Below are 22,708 nucleotides of genomic sequence, written 5' to 3'. Positions count from 1 at the left end.
GTACCCCCTCTCTGATGACCAGAGTATGTAATATGTGGCACGTTGCGCGTGCGCGATGGAGACGCAACAACGACTGACATTTCGCAGGTTTTAGGTTATTGCCCCGTATCGTATCGTACCTATTATGTACATATGAATCATGTGGGTCGTTCTAAATAGAGACTGTAAACATTCTTTATTATAAATAAAATTAATTGTAACATGTGGGAGTTTCAGTCGTGAAGCGAATATGCATATATACTCTCTGCTTCGATTGAGCCCAACTTTTTTGATACGATAGATGGCCGCTAGAGGCACTGCACGGAAAAACAGTAACGTATCTACTATTGGGTAGATGAAATGGGGTTCCTTGAGCACTCCGCAGAATTTTAAAAAATTTATATGATTTGATTCTGAAAAATGAATGTATAACAAGTGTATTTGTGTATATTTTGTAACTCGTAGGACACGTCCTGGAGTCTTTTTGTCCGGTAAGATTATTTCGTTACATTCCGCCAATATAACTGCCGCAGGGCTCTGGCCGCTCTGCTACCCAATAGTAGATACGTTACTGTTTTTCCGCGCAGCGCCTCTAGCGGCCATCCATCGTATCAAAAAAGTTGGGCTCAATCGAAGCACTGATGGGCAGAAAACAGCGTCTCTACCTGTCTCTACCATTCCATGGTCTCTACCAGTCTCTACGTCTCTACTGCACACTGCACACAAGCGTACCTCTAGTCACCTCTAGTCTGTCCGTGTGAGCTGCCTATTCGACTCGATGCGTATTGGTCACACTGATATATATTATCAGTGATTGGTCACTGATATTCAGTGCGTTTGGCTCTCATTGGCTCTCATCTGTCTACACTGCTCTATAATACACCATACACCGTGGCTGTCACTTTCGCCGGGTCACGCTGGGTCACGCCGGGTTCCTAACGTTCCTAACAATCCTAACCTCAAGCTCTTGTTTACATTTTTACTATAGTTTAAATATTCATTTTCACGGTACGTGCGATACACAGGTAGGTTCATATAATATAAAATTATTAAAATTCGAGAATACTATATAATATATAAAACACTATACATATGTATATAAATGCGCTAGTTCTTTAACTTACGAGATTCAATGCACAACGAATATTTACCTATTTCGTTTGCTTGCGATTTATTTTAAAATATATGTAAATAATAATAAATTTGTAAAAATAATGCATAAATAAAAAATTCGTAAAAATAATGCAAAAATGAAAAATTTGTATAAAAACAATATAATATTAATTCATTTCAACTCATTTAGTCTCATTTCAACAGCAATGTCTCAAGAACGCAGCCCAGAAGCCTCGCCCGACAGTGTTTCATGGCTAACGCTGAAAGACAACCTCTACAGCATCGTCTCTGACAGCAGCTCTACCGAAAACCTAACGACAGAAATGCTATCACAGATATCGCGAACACAGACCATCGAGAACGTATCTCTCCTTGGAAATCAGCTTTCAGAACTGCCCCCCAGCTTCTCCGAAAGCTTAACGAATCTAGTCCACCTTGACTTGTCGAACAACCAGCTGAACGACCTTCCGAGCTCTCTAAACTCCCTTCAGAAGTTAGTGCACCTGAACATCGACTCGAATAAGTTTTCCATTATTCCCAGCATCGTTGGAGAACTGATCAATTTAAAAACTCTAACGGCTCGCAGCAATTGGATAGAGAGTGTTCCAAGTAATTTAGGAGATTTAGCGAATCTAGAGAAGCTAGATTTAAATTCGAACAATTTGAGAGACTTGCCGAACTCGTTATCCAAGCTGGATCAGTTAAAAAGCCTCTCGCTGGTGAACAACCAGTTCATAGTGATTCCGAGCTGCATTCAGAGTGGAATGAAAAGTTTGCTGGAGCTGCGCTTCTCACAGAACTCGAGGGCGGAGCTAAATGTTGCTACGAGGAGCGTCGAGCTGATTTTATTCTGCGCGGACAAGAATGGAATCTGTCCGTCGTTCCCCGTCTGGTTGCTCGATTCGAAATACAAGAATCTGGAGACGGTTTGTCTGAGTGAGACAACTTTTCGCACCTTCAACTTGCCAGAGTTTACTTCGAATATTAGAACGCTGCGCATGAAACAGTGTCAATTGTTCAGTTCATCAGTGAAGAAATTGATCAGAGGAATGGTTAATTTGGAACGGTTGGTTATCGGAAACTCTGAGCGATACAATGAGAATCACTTTAAGTACATGCCGATACATTCGTTGAAGAAGCCGGAGAGTTTGAAGGAGATTGATGTCAGTGGAATGGAGATTCCCTCGGTGCCGAAGATAATCAGTAATTTTGTTAATCTGACTGCGCTGAATGTTAGCAAGAATAATATTATTTGCTTGCCGAAGGAGATTTGTTTGTTGAGGAATTTGGAGAGTTTGATTCTGGAAAGGAATAGATTGGCGTCGCTGCCGAAGGATATTGGGAAGCTGGAGGCATTGAGAGAGTTGAACGCAAGTCATAATCAGATTTGCGAGCTGCCGGAGGGGTTAGAGAGGTTGAATGGATTGCAATATATGGATCTTTATGATAATGAACTTGAGACTATGCCGATGGTTTTGAGGGAGATGACGGGGATGGTGGGATTGGATTTGGAACAGAATTATTTCTCAACGGAGAATTTGATGGTAAGGATGAACTTGTGATTAGGAATAAATTGAAGGGATCAGGCGAGGATGAGAATTACGAAAAAATTCATGAATTTTTGGTTGGCAAATGGATTTTTTTTAAATCTGGAAAAATGAGGTTGTGAATAGGATTTACTATCTGGGAATTATGCTTTGTCTTCTGTTCTGGTCGACCAAAAATTACGAAATTCACGAACATTCTACCCAATGCCACGCACGACACGACTGTGAATTATTTCAGAATTTTTCGTTCCAAAATCGAGTTTGAAAAAAATTCGTAAGCCTTCAGAGTACCGGAAAATCGACAATTTTAGCTTTCCAGATTTTTCTACAGCTCGATTTTGCGACGGAAAATTCGGCAAAAATTCAGGAACGTTCCACCTAATAGCACGCGCGACAGTGAATTATTTCAGAATTTTCGGTTGCAAACTCAATTTAAAAAAAAATCCGGAAGCATAAAGTTGTAATAGGATCCTCAGCCTGGGGATGTTTATTAATATAAACAATATTTTCTGGGTTTCTGCTCAATAAAAAATTACGAAAAAATTCATGAACATTCTACTTAATAGGACAAACGACTGTGAATTATTTCATAATTTTTTGTTGCTTGTGTATACTGCTATGTGTTAATATAAATTGGTGGGTTCGAGTAATGTGTAACGATGAGATTGATAGTTTGCTAGGAGCAGTGAATACGGGAGCATGAGAGCCAGTTTGAGAGATCATTGGAGAGATTCCTATAGGATACTGAATGGATCGAAATTGAAGCCTCCGGAACTGGTCGAGACGTTATCTGAAAGCGGAAGGGTGTATTCTATGTTCTCGTCATCACGGTGGTCTTCGTCGGTATCATCGGACTTTACGGAAGACAGTTCGCAGAAAGATGGATCTTCGTGTTCGGCGTAAGTTTTTTATTCACGCTTGTAAAAATAATGGATTTATTCTTGGCTAGCGAAATGGATTTCGTAAAATGGAGATTGTAAATCAGAGGTATGCGTATTTTACAAATTGTACAATTTGTTCGAATGTCACGTTTACGAAATAGTAGAATTCTTTTGAAAAGATGCGACTATTAAATTGTATTTTTATTTTAGACCTGATGACATAGTTAACTCGTTGAATAATGAACATTGGGACACCTCGGTAGATTCAGCTGATGAGTTTGATCCTAATGGTAAGAGACACGATCGGTAGGACACAATCGAAAAATTAGTTTTTTGCCTATTTTCTCTAGTTAACAATGTTTGAAAATTCTGAGAAAAATCTGAGATGTGTCGAACACCCGAATACATACTTTGCAACTCGTTTCAGATTTTTAAATAGGAAATCCTTAAATTGAAAATCCTTTACTTTCAGAAAATAGAGAGCCAAAGATACGCAGCTATCCTCCATTCACATTCTACCCACCGTTTCAACGTGTCTTCTGCCCTGGTGACTATCACGCGCCTCGAGTAAAGACTCGAATCATAAAGATGCTGCGAGAAGGGACTCTAGTTTGGCCTTCGAGTTACGCGGAAGGCCAGTTCGACGACGCATAACATTTATTTCACGGTCTATACAACTTAAACCTCAGATCTTAACGGAAGAATATTTATTTCGATAATTAATCGACTTGGTTCCCTAATTTCAATTAAGGAATCAGTAATTTGTTTTTTAAGACAGACGTGTTTTTTTAAGTTTGACCAAATCATTTTATCTTGACTCCGTGTCCAACCAATGACTCCGTCTGAGAATATTTCGATGATTGACGACTGAGAAATTATATTAAATACAATGAATTATTAATCGTAGAAATCTATTTTTATACGCGGAATAAATAAAATAAATATTCTTCTTAAGCCAATTGTCGAAGGTTATCAAACGTCTTCCAATCGCAAGCTCCTTGGTATAAATTATTTTTGTTATTGTTTTATTGTATAATAGTTCGAAATATTTGTTGTTAGTTTTCGTATTTTTAACCCTTTGCACTAGAAAATTAAACATTCCTTTCGATCTAGAATAATTTCAGTCGATATTAATTTTGCAGAACCATCCCATTCTATATCAATGTTTATCTTTGTATGAATTTGAAATTGATACAACACCTCGTACGATGCTTAAATGTTTAGCAATTGATTAGGTACCAATGAATTTAATAATATAAACAATATTTTGTTCTCTCGATTGTTAAGGGTTAATATATAGATCATAGAAAAGCGATGTAACTCGTATTTTTCGAATACTTTAGTTTTAGTTGATAATTGACGATTGTAAGACGAATACTATATGTTAGGCTTCGATAAAACTTTGCGTAATCGAAAATTACTATACAGATTCCTAGATAAGGATGTTCTGTATTTTTCTTACTTTCCTTGTTAGTGTACTACGAATTTTGATGCATTTATATGAAAATTGAAAACTCGATCGTATTATTTTTATGTATTGCATAGTTAATCTATGGAATACTCTTGTCTGTGATAAAAGCAATATGTGTGATATACAGTAAAGTCGCGTTTACTGTCCAACAGCCCGTGTTCTGTCACACCGGTGTTGGTTCTCCACGGACAGTAATCGCATACTGACATTATTTTTTTTTTCTACGTTTATAAGAGAAATGGTTGTATCGAGTGTAAAATAGTACAAATATTAAAGAAATGCACTGTTTAATAAATAAATTTCCATTCGTTCTTCCCTGCTCAAGATCGACATTTTTATTTCGCATAAAGATAGTCGACCTTCAGACAAAACTAACGTATTAATATAAACGTGGTGTATTCTGGAATCTTCAATATAAAATCGGCGATTTTCACTTTTTGAATTTTCCACATAAAAACGATTGGCGAGCGACGGAAAAAAATTCAGGAACGTTCTACCTAGTGCCACGCACGACAGTGAATTATTTCAGAATTTTTCGTTGCAAAATCTAGTTTGAAAAAAATTCGTAAGTCTTCGGAGTACCGGAAAATCGGCAATTTCAACTTTCCGGATTTTTCTACAGCTCGAGTTTGCGATGGAAAATTCGGCAAAAATTCAGGAACGTTCCACCTAATAGCACGCGCGACAGTGAATTATTTCAGAATTTTTGGTTGCAAACTCAATTTTTTAAAAAATCTGGAAGCATGAAGTTGTGATAGGATCCTCAGTCTGGGGATGTTTATTAATATAAACAATATTTTCTGGGTTTCTGCTCAATAGAAAAATTACGAAAAAATTCCTGAACATTCTACTTAATAGCATACGTGAGTGTCAATTATTTCAGAATTTTTCGTTGCCAAATCGATTTTTAAAAAATATATATATAACTGAAAAAGGGGGAAAATCGTGTACACAGAATGCAAAAACACGCACAATGTTCACATTTAACATAACACCAGTGTATATTGTGTCACAACTGGGATACATAATATTACAATGGTGCATAATAAAATTCTATACATATTTTTCTCATTCTATCTAAAAGTAAATCATATTATTCCGAATTCTTTCCTTCACCGCCACGTATTTTCGCTTTGAATCGAAGCGAACTGAATCGCTCTCCTTATTTTTTAAAAATTTATGTATATATATATATATATATATATATATATATAACTACATACCAGAGACACACGCGAGAAGTAATAATAATAATTTGCATAAAATATAAATGGTAAGGATTTTCGCGTGAAAATAACGGGTACTGACTGTGCCATTCAAAAATTATGCATACATACATACATACATACGTATATGTATATAAATATGTATATACATGTAAATGACAATGTGTGTGTGTATATACATATATATACACATATGTACGTATGTATATATGTATATGTACGGTGTACAGCACACAAAAATCGCTTCAATTCAAAGAGTCTTCCGTAACAAGCAAAAAACGTAAATATTTTCTTGAAAAGCATATGTGTGAACCAACTCTCTCTCTCTTTCTTAATTTTCTATATCTTTATATAACACGTCTATTATTAATAATTCATAGAAACATTATTCCTATTTTCATTCCTTCCTTAAATTTTAAATTAGCGAATTGCAAGGATCACTGATCAGTTCGAATTGATCGTCAATTCGAATTGCCGCCACAATTCGATCGCAGAGGAATTTTCATTACACACACACGCACAGGTACACGATGGAAATATTCTCGTTCCAACTGTCAGTGTGTATGTGTATGTTCGGTGCGGCGTCATTTCTTGTTTTTATCTTTGTATTCGTTTTACAGTATATATACATAATGTATACATATAAGCCTGAGCAGTACAGTAATGTCCCATTCTAAATCCGAACAGAGGTGACCGATCTATGTCACTTCGCCAATCCAATTGAAAACTTTTTTATTTTTTGTTATCTTGTTTTTTCATTTAGTTTATTATGTTTCAATCTGTTATTATTCTTTTCATGGATTTATTTTTCATTGTTTTGATCACGAGACTTTCGGGAAACTTATTTGCGGCATTTTTCTCGGATTAATTTTAACTGTGTTTATATAGTGGTTTAATTGATGATGTGGGGTTACTTTTAGACATAGAAGAGGACAAGCAAGACCTAAATTTTAATTTTAAATTAATTTTTGAAAATTAAGAGAATTCTTATATAAAAAATGAGATTTAAGTTAATTCTTATAGAAAATTATTCTTGAAAATTAAACTGAGGGGGGAATTTCAAGTTTTAATTTAGGAATCATTTCAAGTTTAAATCCCGGGAAATTTCAAATTTTTTTAATTTGGGGAAATTTCGTGTTTTGGATTTAGGGAAATTTCAAGGTCTGAATTCAGGGAAATACCAAGTTTAAATTCAGGAAAATTTAAAGTTTTAAATTGAGGTAACTTTCAAGTTTATATTGAGGGAAATTTGATGTTTTGAATTCAGGGAAATTTCATGTTTGAATCGAGGGAAATTTCAGTATTAAATTGAGGGAAATTGCAAGTCTCGAATTCAGGGGAATTCCAAGTTTAAACCTCCAACGGGCTATATCTCCGTCAATTTTCAAAATTCGAGTCTAATTCTTCGAAAACATAATTCTCAAGATGTCAAGTTGTTTGTTTAAACATACGCTACACATGTATATATATATATATATATGCATATATATATATATATGTATATATATATATATATACATATATATATATATATGTATATATATATATATACATATATGTATGTTAAACATCTGACAAATTATGCTTCACAGTACATTAAACACATGTGTCAACAAATCATATCTCATCGTATGTCCTTTTATTCAGAAAAATGTCTCAAATATACTAGTAAAAAAAAATTTCGAACAAAACTAATTCGAAAACAAAAAAGTCTCAGTATTGCACTTAGTATTATCTCACCGATACCTTATTTTTCTCACTCCTTCCATCTTTACACGCTGTCCTTTTCCACGTTCAGCTTGGTCTTTAAAGCCACAACAAGAAAAAAATCCCTCGTCCCTATCTATGTCACGACACAGACCTCGATATTTGACTTAGAATAGGACATTACTGTATATATATTCGTCGTTCTTCTATATAGATGGTATCTTTGCACAAACTTAATACGTTTAATTCTTCTCTCTTATGAATACAGTGAAAATCTTACAATACATATTCCGTATCTAACGTTACGACACTGACGTGTCGCTCGGTACAATGAATATTTTTTCCCCCTCTTAGTTACTTTAAATAGTACACGATATATACCTAACCGTTTAAATTATACTTATAGCAATCGTTATTTCTTATAATATATATATATTTATATATATTAATCTAGACTCCTATACGGGGAACGACGAACATTATCGTACAAGAAAACTGCTCCATACAGCAATTATACAAATTGTGTTTGTTCATCGTGATCTCTCTCTCTCTCTCTCTCTCTCTCTCTCTCTCTCTCTCTCTCTCTCTCTCTCTCTCTCTCTCGCGCATCTATTCGATAATCATTCTTAATATTATATTTATACATACATACTCGGATGGTAAGCTTGGCGGACGCGGAAAATCGGTTTTTTTCTTCTGTTCTGCGCGACAAAAAATTACGAAATAATTAACGAACATTCTAGCCAGTGCCACGCACGACAGTGAATTATTTCAGAATTTTCGGTTGCAGACTCAATTTTTAAAAAAATCCGGAAGCATAAAATTATGATAGGATCCTCATCCTGGAGATGTTTATTAATATGAACAATATTTTCTGGGCTTCTGCTCAATAAAAAATTACGAAAAAATTCATGAACATTCTACTTAATAGCATGCATGACTGTCAATTATTTCAGAATTTTTGGTTGGAAAATCGAGTTTTAAAAAAATCCGGAAGAATAACATTGTAAAAACTCCTTGATGTTAAGCGTTTTAAAGTTGAGCGAAAAGCCAAGCTTACCGATCCCGCTCTATCTTACGCGCTAAATACGAAATACATAGCCTTACAAGATCGCTAGAGTTGCAACAACATTTCTCTCGTTGTCGATGTAACGCTGTTAAATCATTGAAAAATCATTCTGCGTGAAAAAAAGAGAAAAAAACTTAATTTATAGATACACATTTATGTAATTACATCTTTCGACCTCTCGAATTCGTTTCTCGTCTTTTCCCAAAAATCCGGAATAACAGCGTGGTTGTTTTTCGTCGCGGAATCGGCGTAGCTTTATATTGCACTCGACTACAGTGATTAAAGACTAAAACGAGAAACAATGGTTACAGAGCTAGGAAAATGAAAATTTTTCGTTTTCTCGAGAGAATAGATTTTTGTTTCCGTTTTTTCCAAAGAAGAGAAAACTGGAAAGAAAGAGAACTCGACGTCGTCTCACTCTTTTCTAATCAACAATACAAACGTTCATCTCGTCGATCACTTTCCTCGGATCAAATGCTTCTTTCCACGCTAGGGCTGGCTCTTGTTTTTACTCTTTTCAAAATTTCTTTCACAAATCACCCACACCAGCCCCCAAGGTGTTTTAAATAATTGCGAAACAATATGTGCAAAGTTTCAGGCTCGATTGGTTAGACACATTAAATTGAATCGTTTTTCTCGAATATCTTCTAAATTATCGACTGTATCGAAAAGTATGTTAAACAAAACCTGTAGATCTGGATGGGCTGCGTCTTTTATGTCGTAACACTTTTTCTCGTAAAACGATCGCTTTTCGAGAAAATTGATGAAAAGCGACGTGTCATTTAGCGGACCGGGCAAGCTAACTGATACGTCGCTGACATTTTTCTCAATTTTTTCGAAAACCGTTTGTTTTACGAGAAAAAATTGTAGAACATAAAAGACGCAATCCGCCCAGATCTACAGGTTTCGTCTAACACATTTTTCGACTGGGTAAATAGTTTCGAAGATATTCGAGAGAAACGATTTCCTTAGCGTCAAACGAATTATGGGCGAGATAAGCAACACGTGACTAACGTTTTTTTCTATTTTCTCGAAAACTGTTTATTTTACGAGAAAAAGTAACAAGACATAAAAGACGCAGCCCATCTCTACACATTTCGTCGGACATATTTTTCGACGCGGCCGATAGATTCGAAGATATTCGACACAATACGACCGATACGTCGTTAAAGTTTTTCTCGATTTTCTCAGAAACCGTTTGTTTCACGAGGAAAAATAATGAGACATAAGGACGCGGCCTGACCAGCTTTTAGCCGGCATATTTTTCGACACGGTGAATGGTTTCGAAGATATTCGAGAAAAGAAAACAATTTTACTCGCATTAAATCAACTATTTTTATGTTTAATCGTGTTGGGTCACATTTTGCCTTGATCTGTGACCACTCAAACTTTCCACAGATTCATTTCGAACAATTTACGACAACCATGGACGGTGGAGTGCCGTGAAAGAAATTCAGAAGTAAAAAATAACAGCCATCCTGTATTTCCACACGTTTCCCTTGATTTGGTTTAGTAAGAGGTTAATACACCGGGTGGAGTTGGTACAACGACCGTATGTTGCGGCACTACCGGCGGTGCGGGCGGCGCGAGCGGATGCCCGACGAGAACAGCCGCCGCCGGGATCGGCAGAACACCAGATTGAGGAATGGCTGACGGTGTACTGACTTGCGTCGGTGGTCCTTCCGCTGCGTGTTTCCTTAAATGTCTCAACATGTTGCCCTTCTCAACGAATGTCTTTCCACAGTCCGGGCAACTGTGCGGCCGCTCGTCCGAGTGCGACCGTCTGTGCGACACCAAATGACCTTTGCACATGAAGTCTTTAGGGCATAGATCGCAACGGAACGGCCTCTCGGCGTTGCTCCCTTTGTTATGCGAACGCATGTGGAACAGCAGGTTACCCTTCAGAGGGAAACTCTTGCCACACTCCGTGCAGACAAATGGACGCTCGCCGGTGTGACATCGCATGTGGTTTACGAGGTGCTCCTGCAATCGGAAAGAAGAAAGTTAGTTATGGGGTCGATAGTATGGATAGTATGGTTTCGAATTTTTCTACAAAAAAAAACGATTGGCGAGCGACGGAAAAAAATTTAGGAACGTTCTACCTAGTGCCACGCACGACAGTGAATTATTTCAGAATTTTTCGTTGCAAAATCGAGTTTGAAAAAAATTCGTAAGTCTTCGGAGTACCGGAAAATCGGCAATTTCAACTTTCCGGATTTTTCTACAGCCCGATTTTGCGATGGAAAATTCGGCAAAAATTCAGGAACGTTGTACCTACTGCCAGGCGCGACAGTGAATTATTTCAGAATTTTTGGTTGCAAACTCAATTTTTAAAAAAATCCGGAAGCATGAAGTTGTGATAGGATCCTCAGCCTGGGGATGTTTATTAGTATAAACATTATTTTCTTGGTTTCTGCTGAATAAAAAATTACGAAAAAATTCAGGAACGTTCCACCTAATAGCACGCGCGACAGTGAATTATTTCAGAATTTTTGGTTGCAAAATCGAGTTTCAAAAAAGGCTAGATTATAAAAAGTTCGATAGAATTTTGTACTATTTTTATTTATTTTGAATCGACAAAGAGGCTGTTGTTCTCATTAAAATGAAGATTTGATTCGATTCCACTTTCTCAAAATTTGTCTAGAAAAATTGAGGAAAAAATGCATACTCTAATTATTATATTATTAAAATCTTACCTTTCTTGTGAACGGTTTCGAACACACGTTACAACAATGGGACGAGTCTCCGGTATGTTGCCGGAGATGATTATTAAGGTGTTCTTTCCTAGTGAATGTCCTCTGACAAAATTCACACCTGTGCGGTGATTCGCCGGTGTGAATACGAACATGATTCGTTAAATGCTCCTTACGAGTAAATGACTTGGAGCAGAAGTGGCATCGGTGTGGCGATTCGCCTGTATGTTGACGCACGTGATTTGTCAAATGTTCCTTCCTCGTGAAGGATTTCGTGCAATACTGGCACTTGTGCGGTGACTCACCCGTGTGCTGCCTGACGTGGTTCACCAGGTGATCCTTTCGCGTAAATGCTTTCGGACAGTACTGACAGCGGAAAGGCGTCTCCCCTGTACATTTCACAAACAGCATTAATCATCTTCCTTCATACTTTCCAGAAAACACACTTATTCTAGACGATTCAAATTTGATATTTCGATCAATTTCCTTCGATTATGAAACTCAAAATTTCCGTCGATTTAAACTTGAAATTTCCCTCAATTAAAAGTTGAAAACCATTGTTTTCCACACAATATCAATAAAAATTGTGGGTGGGGCCGCTGGACCATGCGTATCCGCCTAGACTCAGACCCAAATTTGTATAGTTGTAGTCTACCTAACAAATGAACACGTTCAAAATCATACGGTGTAGTAAACGATATACGTTTTGATAATAGTAAGAGCTTATATCCTCTTTCGGATGGTATCTTCCGATAGCTATACAAAGTTTTCTTTCGAATGAACGATATAACTTACCTCGAAACACCTTGAATATACACACACACAGGGTGAACTGTACACGTGTTACTGCAAGTTATTTCCTCGACAATTTTCTCGCAGACAATCTGTTCGATCTTGTAATCGAACGATGTTAATCAGAGGATAATGATCCCATGTGAAACGTAAATGAAAAATATTTTGTACTTTCAACTTTTATTTGAAGCTTGAAACTCTCAATTTAAACCTGAAATTTCCCTCGATTCGAAGCTTGAAATTTTGTCTGCTCTTTGCGAAATTTTCGAGAAAATATCACTCGCAACCGTATACGAAATGTCTCGTTTTCGATCTCGAAACATTTTAACAAATCGGAAAGAACGTATGGGCGTTCTTAAATCGCATCTACACGAAATATGCAATGTTTCGAAAAGTTTTCGGTCAGAAAAGAATGTTAGAAAAAAACCCATTTAGAAATTCGAACGTGTGACCCTTCGCAGGACATATGTGTTCTCCAAGTACAGACTCGCTTTGTATAAATAAAAAGCGAATATATATTTATATTATACATATATAATATAATATATAATAATTATATAGACTGCGGATATTTATTCAATTTCCAATTTTTACAGACAAATTTTGAGAAAGTGGAATGAAATAAAATCCTTTTCTATGTAGGAACAGCTTTGTAGATCGAAAACAGATAAAAATCGTATTGAATCCTATCGAATTTCATATTCTGGCATTTTTTAAATGCATAAAGATCCGCAGCCTAATATATATGGACTAATTTATCGTGAAGAAGACACGAATATTATATTAAAGATGGGAGTCGATATACATATATCCTATAAGGCGTGTTTCTTAAATTATTAAGTAGTTTCTTAAGTAATTTCGCTAGGTATATGTTATAAAGACTACTTTTAGAGAGAAAATAATTAGAATCGGTTGTCCGTGAAGTGGACATCTGCCAACCGCTCTCACCTGTGTGTTGGCGGATGTGGTTAACAAGGTGTTCCTTTCTGGTGAACGATTTGGAGCAGAAGCCGCATCGGTGTGGAGACTCACCCGTGTGCTGACGGACGTGGTTCAACAGATGCTCCTTTCGGGTGAACGTCTTCGAGCAGAAATCACAGCGGTGCGGCGTCTCACCCGTGTGCCACATTATGTGATTCGTGAAATGCTCCTTTCTCGTAAACGACTTACCTATATCATTCGATAAACAAACACAATCGATATATCACTAATATACAGATCACACAATTGCAATATACATATACATGTATTACATTATATTTTGTATATGTGTTTCTGTATACATGTATTTCGTATATGTAATTTGTGTTTGTATTTTGTATATGTATATGTCGCGGGTTTGGCGTTCTTCGAGAGAGTTTTACTCTGATAAGTAATAATAGTAATGAGAAACGGATTATCGCTTACCGCATATTTCGCATCGGAACGGCGTATCATTGGTGTGCGAGCGCATATGGTTTGCAAGATGTTCTTTGCGGGTGTACTTTTTGCCACAAGCTTGGCAGTGATGAGGAGTTTCTCCCGTATGCCACATAACATGGTTCATAAAGTGTTCTTTACGGGTGAAGCTCTTTTTGCAAATATCACATCGATGCGGAGTCTCGCCTGTATGTTTGCGAACGTGATTCACCATGTGTTCTTTTCTAGTAAACGTTTTCGAACAGTACTGGCATCTGAAATACAACGATAAAAATTAAAAACTATAATAATATAATAAATATAACAGTTCTCGGTTGCTGTACAGTTTAGGGGACCACAAATTTTGGACTTTTTTTGTATAACGCCGTAGATTTTTACGAGAAAATGCCGAAAATCCATGTTTCAATGTTAAGAATCCACTGGTTCAAAAGTTACGAGTGTTTAAAGTTGAGCGATTTTAAGCGTTTTTTTTTTTTTTTAAATTGTTAGATTTAAACAATTAAGATATTCGTATTCTAACCTGTAAGGTGTTTCTCCGGTATGGCAACGCGTGTGATTATCCAAATGCTCCTTCCTCGCAAAACTCTTGCCACACACTGTACAATTGTACGGTTTATCGGTGGCGTGACGTTTCATGTGACGTTCCAACGAGGGTGCGTTTGCGAACACATGAAAGCACACCGTGCAAGTGAACATGGATCCGCCTAAATGGCATTTACCGTGACGCGTCAGATCGTTCGCGTTTAGGAACGCTTTGCCGCACACCTGCAAAATCAAGTTGGAATTCGAAAGTTAAAATTCAAACGTTCATGTTCGATAGTTAAAGTGAATTTCAAAAGTTCAAGTTGACATTCAAGAGTTTAAGTTCAAATTGAAATTGAAAAGTTCAACCTCTGCTCTATGTACCTGACAAGTGAAAGGTTTTCGTTCCGTGTGATAGCGACGGTGCACAATAAGCTGGTAGCGAAATTGGAAAATCTTTCCGCAGATTTCGCAGGCATGGCTTCCGACGGAAACGGGCGACGCGCTCGGCCCTGGCGTAGCTTCTCCATCGCTGGATTTAATGTCGAACTTGTTCAACTGAACTTGTTGCACGATCGGCGTTCCGTTCTGTATAGTGGTCACGGTTTGCGTAGGAACTGTGCTTCCGACTAACGTTGTACCAGCTGCTATTTCGCTCTGTAATTTCCCGAATACTTCGTGATACGCTAGAAGCTGATTAATGTCCTCGACGTTAACCTAAAGAATAGAGAGAGGGATAGAAATAGAGTTGAATATATGTGTTATGATCGACAACGAATTCTAAAGATATAGAAAACAGTGGAAGTTTCTTTTCTTTCACCTTGTACATATTTTGCACCATTTCCACGCCGAGAGTTTTCGCAAGATCCTGCTCGTTCCCGGCGCTGATTTTCACGACGGAACCGTCGGCTGTTCTCACGTCCATCATATGGCCCCCTGGTTTTAGATCTGGCACTTGGAATCTACAATATTAATAATAATCATAATCATTATTGTTATCAAAATTCTGAAAAAATGTGATATCTTGTGGATTCTAAGGAGCGTTTCACAGAATTTTTTCAGATTTTTCTGTTGCAAACTGTGGTCGCGAAAAATGAAAAACCACGAAACAGTCGGAAAAATTCAGATTTCTAGGAAAACCACGTTTTCCGGTCTCTAATGCGTTCTAAAATTTGCGAAAAAAATGTACTTTATTGTGGATCCCAAGGCGCATATTAGAGATTTTTTCAGATTTTTTTGTTGCAAACTGTGGTGGTGAAAAATGAGAAACCCCCCAAAAATAGGAAAAATGCAGATTTCTCGAAAATACGAATCCCACTTGTTGGTTTTTCATTTTTCACGACCGCAGTTCGCAACAGAAAAATCCGAAAAAGTTCTGTAAAATAGTCCGTAGTGTCCACAATATATTCCATTTTGCCCGGGAAAAAGCTTTAAAATCTCTAGAAACTCACTGCGTCATGTTTAGTTGACGCAACTCCTTCTCCTTCTCAGGCTTCTCGCTATTGTTCTGCGTTCCGCCTTCGGACGAAGAATTTCCACTGATATTCACGCCGATTTGTTGCTGTTGTTGCTGCTGTTGCTGTTGCATAAGGCTCTGCTGTATATCTTGAGAAGTTTGCAACTGTAGATCGCATTGAACTTGACAGTGAACTTGATTGTCGCTACAACGCTCTGTTGTGCAACTTCCGCCCTCGTCTTTCACTTTGTTGTCGTCCCTCTGTGCGTTTTGATTGTGTGCAGTTGGTCCATTGTTCTGAGCATTTTGATGATTTTGCATTTGATGATGGTTCTGTTGTTGTTGAGGTTGCTGTTGCGGCTGTTGCTGCTGCTGCTGCTGCTGCGGCTGTTGCTGTTGTTGCTGATGCAGCTGCTGCTGTTGTGCCTGTATTTGTTGTTGCATTTGTGCATGTGCTGCCTGTAAATGACTGACACTGGTAGGAATATGCGCTCCGTCTAAATTAAGGCCCGGCAGAGACACTGGAATCTGCTAAATAAAGAAAAGACAAAATTAACAATTATTATCGTTAATATATTTTCCGTTCTTTTTCGAAGAAGAATTATGTTTAATAATTGTGTAAATATTTATTATGCGTTTTCTGCCACGATTTATTATATATTTTACATTTTATACATTAGGCTGGCCATTATTTTCGTCTTTTGAATGCGATTATGTCTGAAATTATTAACTGTATCGAAAAATGTGTTAAACGAAACCTGTAGATCTGGACCGGCTACGTCTTTTATGTCGTATCACTTTTTCCCGTAGAACGAACGGTTTTCGAGAAAATCGAGAAAAACGTCGGCGACGTGTTACTTATTTCGTCCGGCTGACCCGAAAGTGATACATGGCTGACATTTTTCTCAATTTTTTCGAAAACCGTTTGTTTTACAAAAAAAAAGTAATAGGACATAGAAGACACATCCTGTCTAGATCTACAGATTTCATCTGACACATTTTTGAATTTGGTAAACAGTTTAGAAGATATTCGAGAGAAACTAGAAAAAGAAAAATTGTTCACAAGAGTAAATAATAGCCACCCTATTGTACATCCATATCTTCGACAAGCACAATATATAACAGTGACGAAAATTAATTTTTCATTCAGTGCATCTCGAGTATCTATTTTCCATCTCGAATAACTCCTAAGCTATTTGTTGTACGAAGAGATGTTTCGACCAAAAGTTGCATGATTCCCTGGGGGACGTACACTGCTCTAATCTGTTTTAAAATCGCATGCTATGCCATTTAGAAGAGTCAAGATCAGCTGGACCGTGCAAAATCACTCAGAAACTCGCAAATCCCAAATCCATAGCTCGAACACCGACTAAACTCGAATCGAAACGTTTCCTTGCCAAAGAAAAATCCTGAAAAATTACGATTCCCGTTAGAGAACGATCTCAATATTATATTGAAAATTGCTTTCTTTTTTAATAGAACGACTAGGTAATTCTCAGTTTTATTTTGAAATCTGACGATCTCAATTTTATATTGAAATTTCACGATCCTCATTTTCCATTAAATGTGTATTTGAAAATGTCTCGGTAATTATTCATTTCACAAGTCGCAATTTGTCTGAAGTCGCAACTTTTCTTCATACAACAAATAGCTTGGAAGCATATTCGAGATTCTTCCTTTTACAAGACTCGCACTGTATATTAATGATAACAATAATAATAATAATAATAATAATAATAATAATAATAATATGCAATCTCAAATGGAAAATTGAATACAGCAAGTGAAAGTTAGGTAAAAGGAAAAAATTCTCGAGAAATTAATAATTAATTGAAATGATCGTAAAATTAGCTATCTACTCACACACTTACATCGCATACAATAAATACTATACTAATGTTACCAGAATTCCTCCAAAAGGAGACACTAATCGATTACTATAAAGTTACGCTGGACAACTATTGCGAAGTGTGCCTTAGGGTGGCTTTTATTTAGTCTTGTGAACAATTTTTTTGGAAAAATTTGTTTCACTGTCACCTCTCAAAAGAAATCTGTGGAAAGTTTGAGAGAGATTGGGTAACAAACGGTTTTTGAGAAAATTGAGAGAAACGTCGAACCAAATGGATAAAATATTGAAATAATGAATTTAACGCTGATAAAATCGTTTTTCTCGAATAGTTTTTCAATTGAGGGAAAATTAAAGATTAATTTCAGGGAAATTTCAAGATAAAATTTAGGGAAATTTCAAGATAAAATTTAGGGAAATTTCGAGTTTAATTCGAGGGAAATTCAAAGATTTAAGTTGAAGGAAATTTCGAGTTTAGATTGAGGGAAAATTAAAGATTAAATTTAGGGAAATTTCAAGATTAAATTTCAAAACTGGAAATGAGGAAAATGTGAATGGAATGAAATGAGGTAAATAGTTTCGAAGATATTCGAGAAAAGCGATTTCATCAGCATTAAATTAATTATTTTAATGATTTTGTAAAATCATTTGCAACAACTCTGGGGGGTGTGCTGCCACGAAAGAAATTAAATAATGAAAAATAAGAGCCACCCTAGCGTGCGTACCTCTAAGTGAACAAACCTGAGGATTCGGTTGCAAAGAGCTATGATGACCGCTAGCGCTAACAGTAGGTTGATGATGATGATGCGCAGGTGTCGACTGATGGTGCGAGCTGGAAGTTAACGCCATTTCTTGGTTCAACGAAGAGGCTGGCTCTTTGGAAGACGCCTCTCCGCCTCCACTACTCCTGTGCGAGGAGTTGTGGTGGGAATGATGATAGACCGAGACCTGAGGTAGCGGTCCAGGAAACAGATTGGTCAGGACCCAATATTTAGCTACCGAGGAGGCTAACGCTACTGCTGTACCTACACGCAGGTCTGCGGATGAATGTGGGGTACTCCCTACATTGCCAAGACTAGCAGCTGTAGCCAAACCACCTGGATACGAAGGACGACCACTTTGACCCGCATTTACATCCTACCGATACACATTCAAACATTTATACAACATCAATGAAGCATGCAGAGAAGCATGCACCAGGACTAATTTCAACCGACAAATGCGCTAGGTTCGACAGGATACTTGATTCGAGTTAGACTCAAGTGAGATTTCAGTTCATTTCGAGGTAGATTCAACTTCATTTCAAGTTAGATTCAAATTTGATTGAAGCTCATTATTCAAGTTTCATTCGAGTTCATTTCAAGTCTGACTCAGGTTAAATTCAAGTATATTTTTCACGTTTGATTGACGTTAGACTCGAGTTTGATTCAAGTTTGGTTCAAGTTAGATTTAAGTTAAATTCAAGTGAGATTCAAGTTAAATTCCTTTTAAGTTTGATTCCAGTTCATTTCAAGTTAAATTCCTTTTAAATTTGATTCAAGTTGATCTCAAGTTAGATGCAAGTTCATTTTTCAAGTTAGACTCGAGTTTTATTCAAGTTACATTCAAATTAAACTCAAATGACATTCCAGTTAGACTCCGAGTTTGATTTAAATTTCATTCAAGTTAGATTCAAGTTCATTTTTCAAGTTAGAGTCGAGTTTTATTCAAGTTAAACTCAAGTGACATTCCGGTTAGACTCGAGTTTGATTTAAATTTCATTCAAGTTAGATTCAAGTACATCGAAGTTAGATCAAGTAGATTCAAGTTCGTTTAAAGTTAGATTCAAGTTCGTATGAAGTTAGATCAAGTAGATTCAAGTTCGTTTAAAGTTAGATTCAAGTTCGTATGAAGTTAGATCAAGTGATTCAAGTTCGTTTAAAGTTAGATTCAAGTTCATATGAAGTTAGATCAAGCGATTCAAGTTCATTTAAAGTTAGATTCAAGTTCGTATGAAGTTAGATCAAGTAGATTCAAGTTCGTATGAAGTTAGATCAAGTAGATTCAAGTTCGTATGAAGTTAGATCAAGTTCGTTTAATGTTAGATTCAAGTTGATTTCAAATTCAATTCGACCGTTCGCTTCTAGAATTTCTATAGCAGTTTCTATCACAAGGCAAGCAAATAAATAGACAACATTCTCAAGCACGAACTACTTTTTATTATAAGGTGCTACAAGCGGTCCAAAATTTCTCGTAGAAAATGCTATAAAACGTGTGCAGAAATTTTTTACTATTATACTACAAATTTTTGTAACGCTACGATAACGCAGGGGAAAATAGGCATAAATAACAAAATACAGTTTCACACAAAATTATTCATGTATTTCGACATTTTTATAAATGTCGATTATTCGAAAAAATATGTCATTTGAATTTAGTTATTAATTAATGTTGTATATATCGATTGCGCATTTGTAGTTTGGTAAATAGCCTGTTTCAACTGGAAATATGCTTACCTCTTGTTGTGCCTGCGTAGTCGCTGGCAACGCATGCTGCTCGCTATTCATCTTGGTTCACTGGAGTATGTTAACTAAACGTTTCTGATATAGTATGTCTTTCATCCTGCAATACAAACAAACCTTAGCATTAATAATTAATAGTATAATAATAACAGAAAAATCCCTAATATGTGGCTTATTGTTAGTGTCGGGAATGTATCAGATTTTTTTCAGAATTTTCAATCGTCATTTAGTGGGGAAATGGGCGGAAAACTCTCGATTATCCTCTTTTTAGTGTTCACAAAGGTTCTGGGATCATTCCCAACCATTTTGTCCAGCTATCGAGTTTAACCTCAAAAAATAGTACATAATACATTCAACTTGGACTCGAACAACTCGTTTCATCAAATTGTTACATAACGTTCAGAGCGCAACAGGTTAAAACATCGACGAACGAGAGTCGCTCCAAGTGCGACTTAAAGAAAAGCGATTTAACCTCAAAATCGAAGTTACCTTTCTTTTTCCCTCTTATTGTTTCGATCTAAATATGCGAGTGGGAAAAGGTGAGTCTTCGTAAACACATATAAATAAAAATCTTTCTCGGTTCGAGCAAAAAAGAGAAAAAATTGTTAAAGACAATTCTGCCTTTCTTTTTCTCTCTTACTGTTCTATTTATCTCTATTTAAATATCCGAGCGGGAAAAAAAGGTGAGTCATCCTAAACATATATAAAAATCTTCCTCGAGAATTAAACAAAAAATAGAGGAAAAATAATTAAGACCAATATTCTGCTGTGTTAACATTAAATGTAAATTTCCTTAAGGATAGAGAGGGAGGGAGGGAGAGAGAGATACATGAGAGAGAGAGAGTGGGGAGATTCACGGGCACCATCTTCTCGGTGCATATGACGCGTCAATTACCGTGACTGGTGGAACACGATAGGAGTCGAGAACAAAATGGAGGAGGTGTTCATTCTTCATTCGCATAAAGATATGGTTCTCCATAAAAGAAGAGAGAGTCAGTCTGGTTCGAAGAAAAATAAGAAACTCACGCGGTGTAGGGTGCCGTCGGCGGTTCTGGCATATCTCTCGGTTGGTCGGCCCTAAGGCCGTGTCTTGATACACAGGGAGAGAGACACGCGTCCCGACGCAGGGGGGGACGCCTTTCAGGCCGCCTCTCGACGTCTCACCTCGCCACTGGCACCCACAAGCAATATCCCTGATAATGGCCACGCGCCCTCGCCCTCCGCTCTCTCAATATCTCGAAACGAAACTACGCGAAACCTCGGAAACCGCGGTGCCAGTTTCGAGCGGTTCCGACGGCGAGCCGCGCGACAATTTCACCAAAATCACACACACCGACCTCTCCACGATCTACGTGCTCCGACGAGATGTTAACTGAAAATACGACACCACTGTCATGGCCGCCGTACCCTCACCCAGCTCTACCCGTACGAAGTTTGTATTTAGATTGTACGGTTTAGTGGAAGATTGATGTTCATCGATATTACAAAATTCACTCGGTCAAACCGACACTTAGAAATTGGAAATGTCTCATCGAATATCCAGCACCGTGTATTTTTGAATTTACGTCAAAATACTAATACGTCAAGTGTCCTTTGTTAGCTTATTCGATGCTCTGCGCACGCAACTTCCGCTGTGCGCGCGCAGAAACGACGTTACGGACTTCCTGTTCTGAGACCCGCGAATTTTTGAAATATCAAATTTATTTGTAAGCTCGAGCTTGGAACCGAAAATTCTGAAATAATTCATAGTTCTGTGGGACAGTAGGTAGAATGTTTATGAATTGTTTTGGAATTTCTGGTTCAGCGAAACAACAGATATAGAGTATAGAGCATAATTCGTTAGATAGTGAGGTTGGGAACCCTATTACAATCTTGTGCGATTTGTTAAAAATCGATTTTGCAACCAAAAATTTTGAAATAATTCACAGTCGTGCGAGCGACCAAGTAGAACGTTCACAAATTTTTTCGTAATTTTTCATCGAGCAGAACAGAAGATATAGAGCATAATTCCCAGCAAGCGAGAATTGGGGATATCTCGCCACAAATATTATCCTTTCTCATTTTTTCAAAATCGATTTCGCAACGAAAAATTCTGAAATAATTCACAGTCGTGCAAGCCACTAAGTAGAACGTTCACAAATTTTTTCGTAATTTTTCATCGAGCAGAATAGAAGATATATAGAGCATAACTCCCAGCAAGCGAGAATTGGGGATATCTCACCACAAATATTATCCTTTCTCATTTTTTCAAAATCGATTTCGCAACGAAAAATTCTGAAATAATTCACTGTCGTGTATACTATTAAGTAGAATGTTCATGAATTTTTTCGTAATTGTTTGTCGAGCAGAACAGAAGAAATGAAGCATAGTCTAACCCAGATAGTAAGACTGAGGACCCTATCACAATGTTATGCTTCCGAATTTTTTAAAAATTGACTTTCCAACCAAAAATTCTGAAATAATTCACAATCTTCTATGCCACAATG

The 22,708-nt window shown here is 37.0% G+C and overlaps 2 protein-coding genes across 10 annotated transcripts; one reads left to right on the top strand and one right to left on the bottom strand.

Moving 5' to 3' along the window:
• The first annotated feature begins 843 nt into the window (after nt 1–843).
• On the top strand, nt 844–6,100 carry LOC143217372 (uncharacterized). Its single transcript, XM_076441574.1, has 5 exons — nt 844–1,004; nt 1,297–2,636; nt 3,312–3,538; nt 3,731–3,810; nt 3,993–6,100. Exons 2-5 carry the CDS (start codon nt 1,299–1,301, stop codon nt 4,172–4,174), a joined length of 1,827 nt encoding a protein of 608 aa, XP_076297689.1. The 5' UTR covers nt 844–1,004; nt 1,297–1,298; the 3' UTR covers nt 4,175–6,100.
• Nucleotides 6,101–8,462: 2,362 nt separating this feature from the next.
• LOC143217370 (uncharacterized) lies at nt 8,463–21,856 on the bottom strand. Of its 9 annotated transcripts, none has more exons than XM_076441566.1 (12): nt 21,249–21,856; nt 20,217–20,322; nt 18,463–18,858; nt 15,871–16,406; nt 15,240–15,381; nt 14,804–15,136; nt 14,418–14,662; nt 13,886–14,151; nt 13,427–13,648; nt 11,992–12,075; nt 11,690–11,907; nt 8,463–10,976 (listed from the first exon to the last, which is right to left on the bottom strand). In XM_076441566.1, exons 2-12 carry the CDS (start codon nt 20,265–20,267, stop codon nt 10,503–10,505), a joined length of 2,967 nt encoding a protein of 988 aa, XP_076297681.1. In that variant the 5' UTR covers nt 20,268–20,322; nt 21,249–21,856; the 3' UTR covers nt 8,463–10,502. The 9 variants fall into 9 exon arrangements, with proteins under 9 accessions (XP_076297681.1, XP_076297683.1, XP_076297679.1 ...); XM_076441568.1 differs by having other exon boundaries at nt 13,511–13,648; XM_076441564.1 differs by having other exon boundaries at nt 11,690–12,075; nt 18,463–18,669; nt 18,751–18,858.
• Between the last annotated feature and the right edge of the window lie 852 nt (nt 21,857–22,708).

Source organism: Lasioglossum baleicum, chromosome 16, assembly GCF_051020765.1.
Source record: "Lasioglossum baleicum chromosome 16, iyLasBale1, whole genome shotgun sequence".
In the NCBI taxonomy this organism is placed as follows: Eukaryota; Metazoa; Arthropoda; class Insecta; order Hymenoptera; family Halictidae; genus Lasioglossum; species Lasioglossum baleicum.
This window is presented reverse-complemented; position numbering and strand designations above follow the sequence as displayed.

Coding starts and splice junctions, on each gene's coding strand:
- LOC143217370 (XM_076441562.1), bottom strand. CDS start 20,267: ATGAATAGCGAGCAGCATGCGTTGCCAGCGACTACGCAGGCACAACAA. Junction 18,859..20,216: donor CTACGCAGGCACAACAAGAG/GTAAGCATATTT, acceptor GTGTATCGGTAG/GATGTAAATGCGGGTCAAAG. Junction 12,076..13,426: donor CCACATCCGCCAACACACAG/GTGAGAGCGGTT, acceptor TGAAATGTACAG/GGGAGACGCCTTTCCGCTGT.
- LOC143217372 (XM_076441574.1), top strand. CDS start 1,299: ATGTCTCAAGAACGCAGCCCAGAAGCCTCGCCCGACAGTGTTTCATGG. Junction 2,637..3,311: donor TCTCAACGGAGAATTTGATG/GTAAGGATGAAC, acceptor TGAGATTGATAG/TTTGCTAGGAGCAGTGAATA. Junction 3,539..3,730: donor GATGGATCTTCGTGTTCGGC/GTAAGTTTTTTA, acceptor TTTTTATTTTAG/ACCTGATGACATAGTTAACT.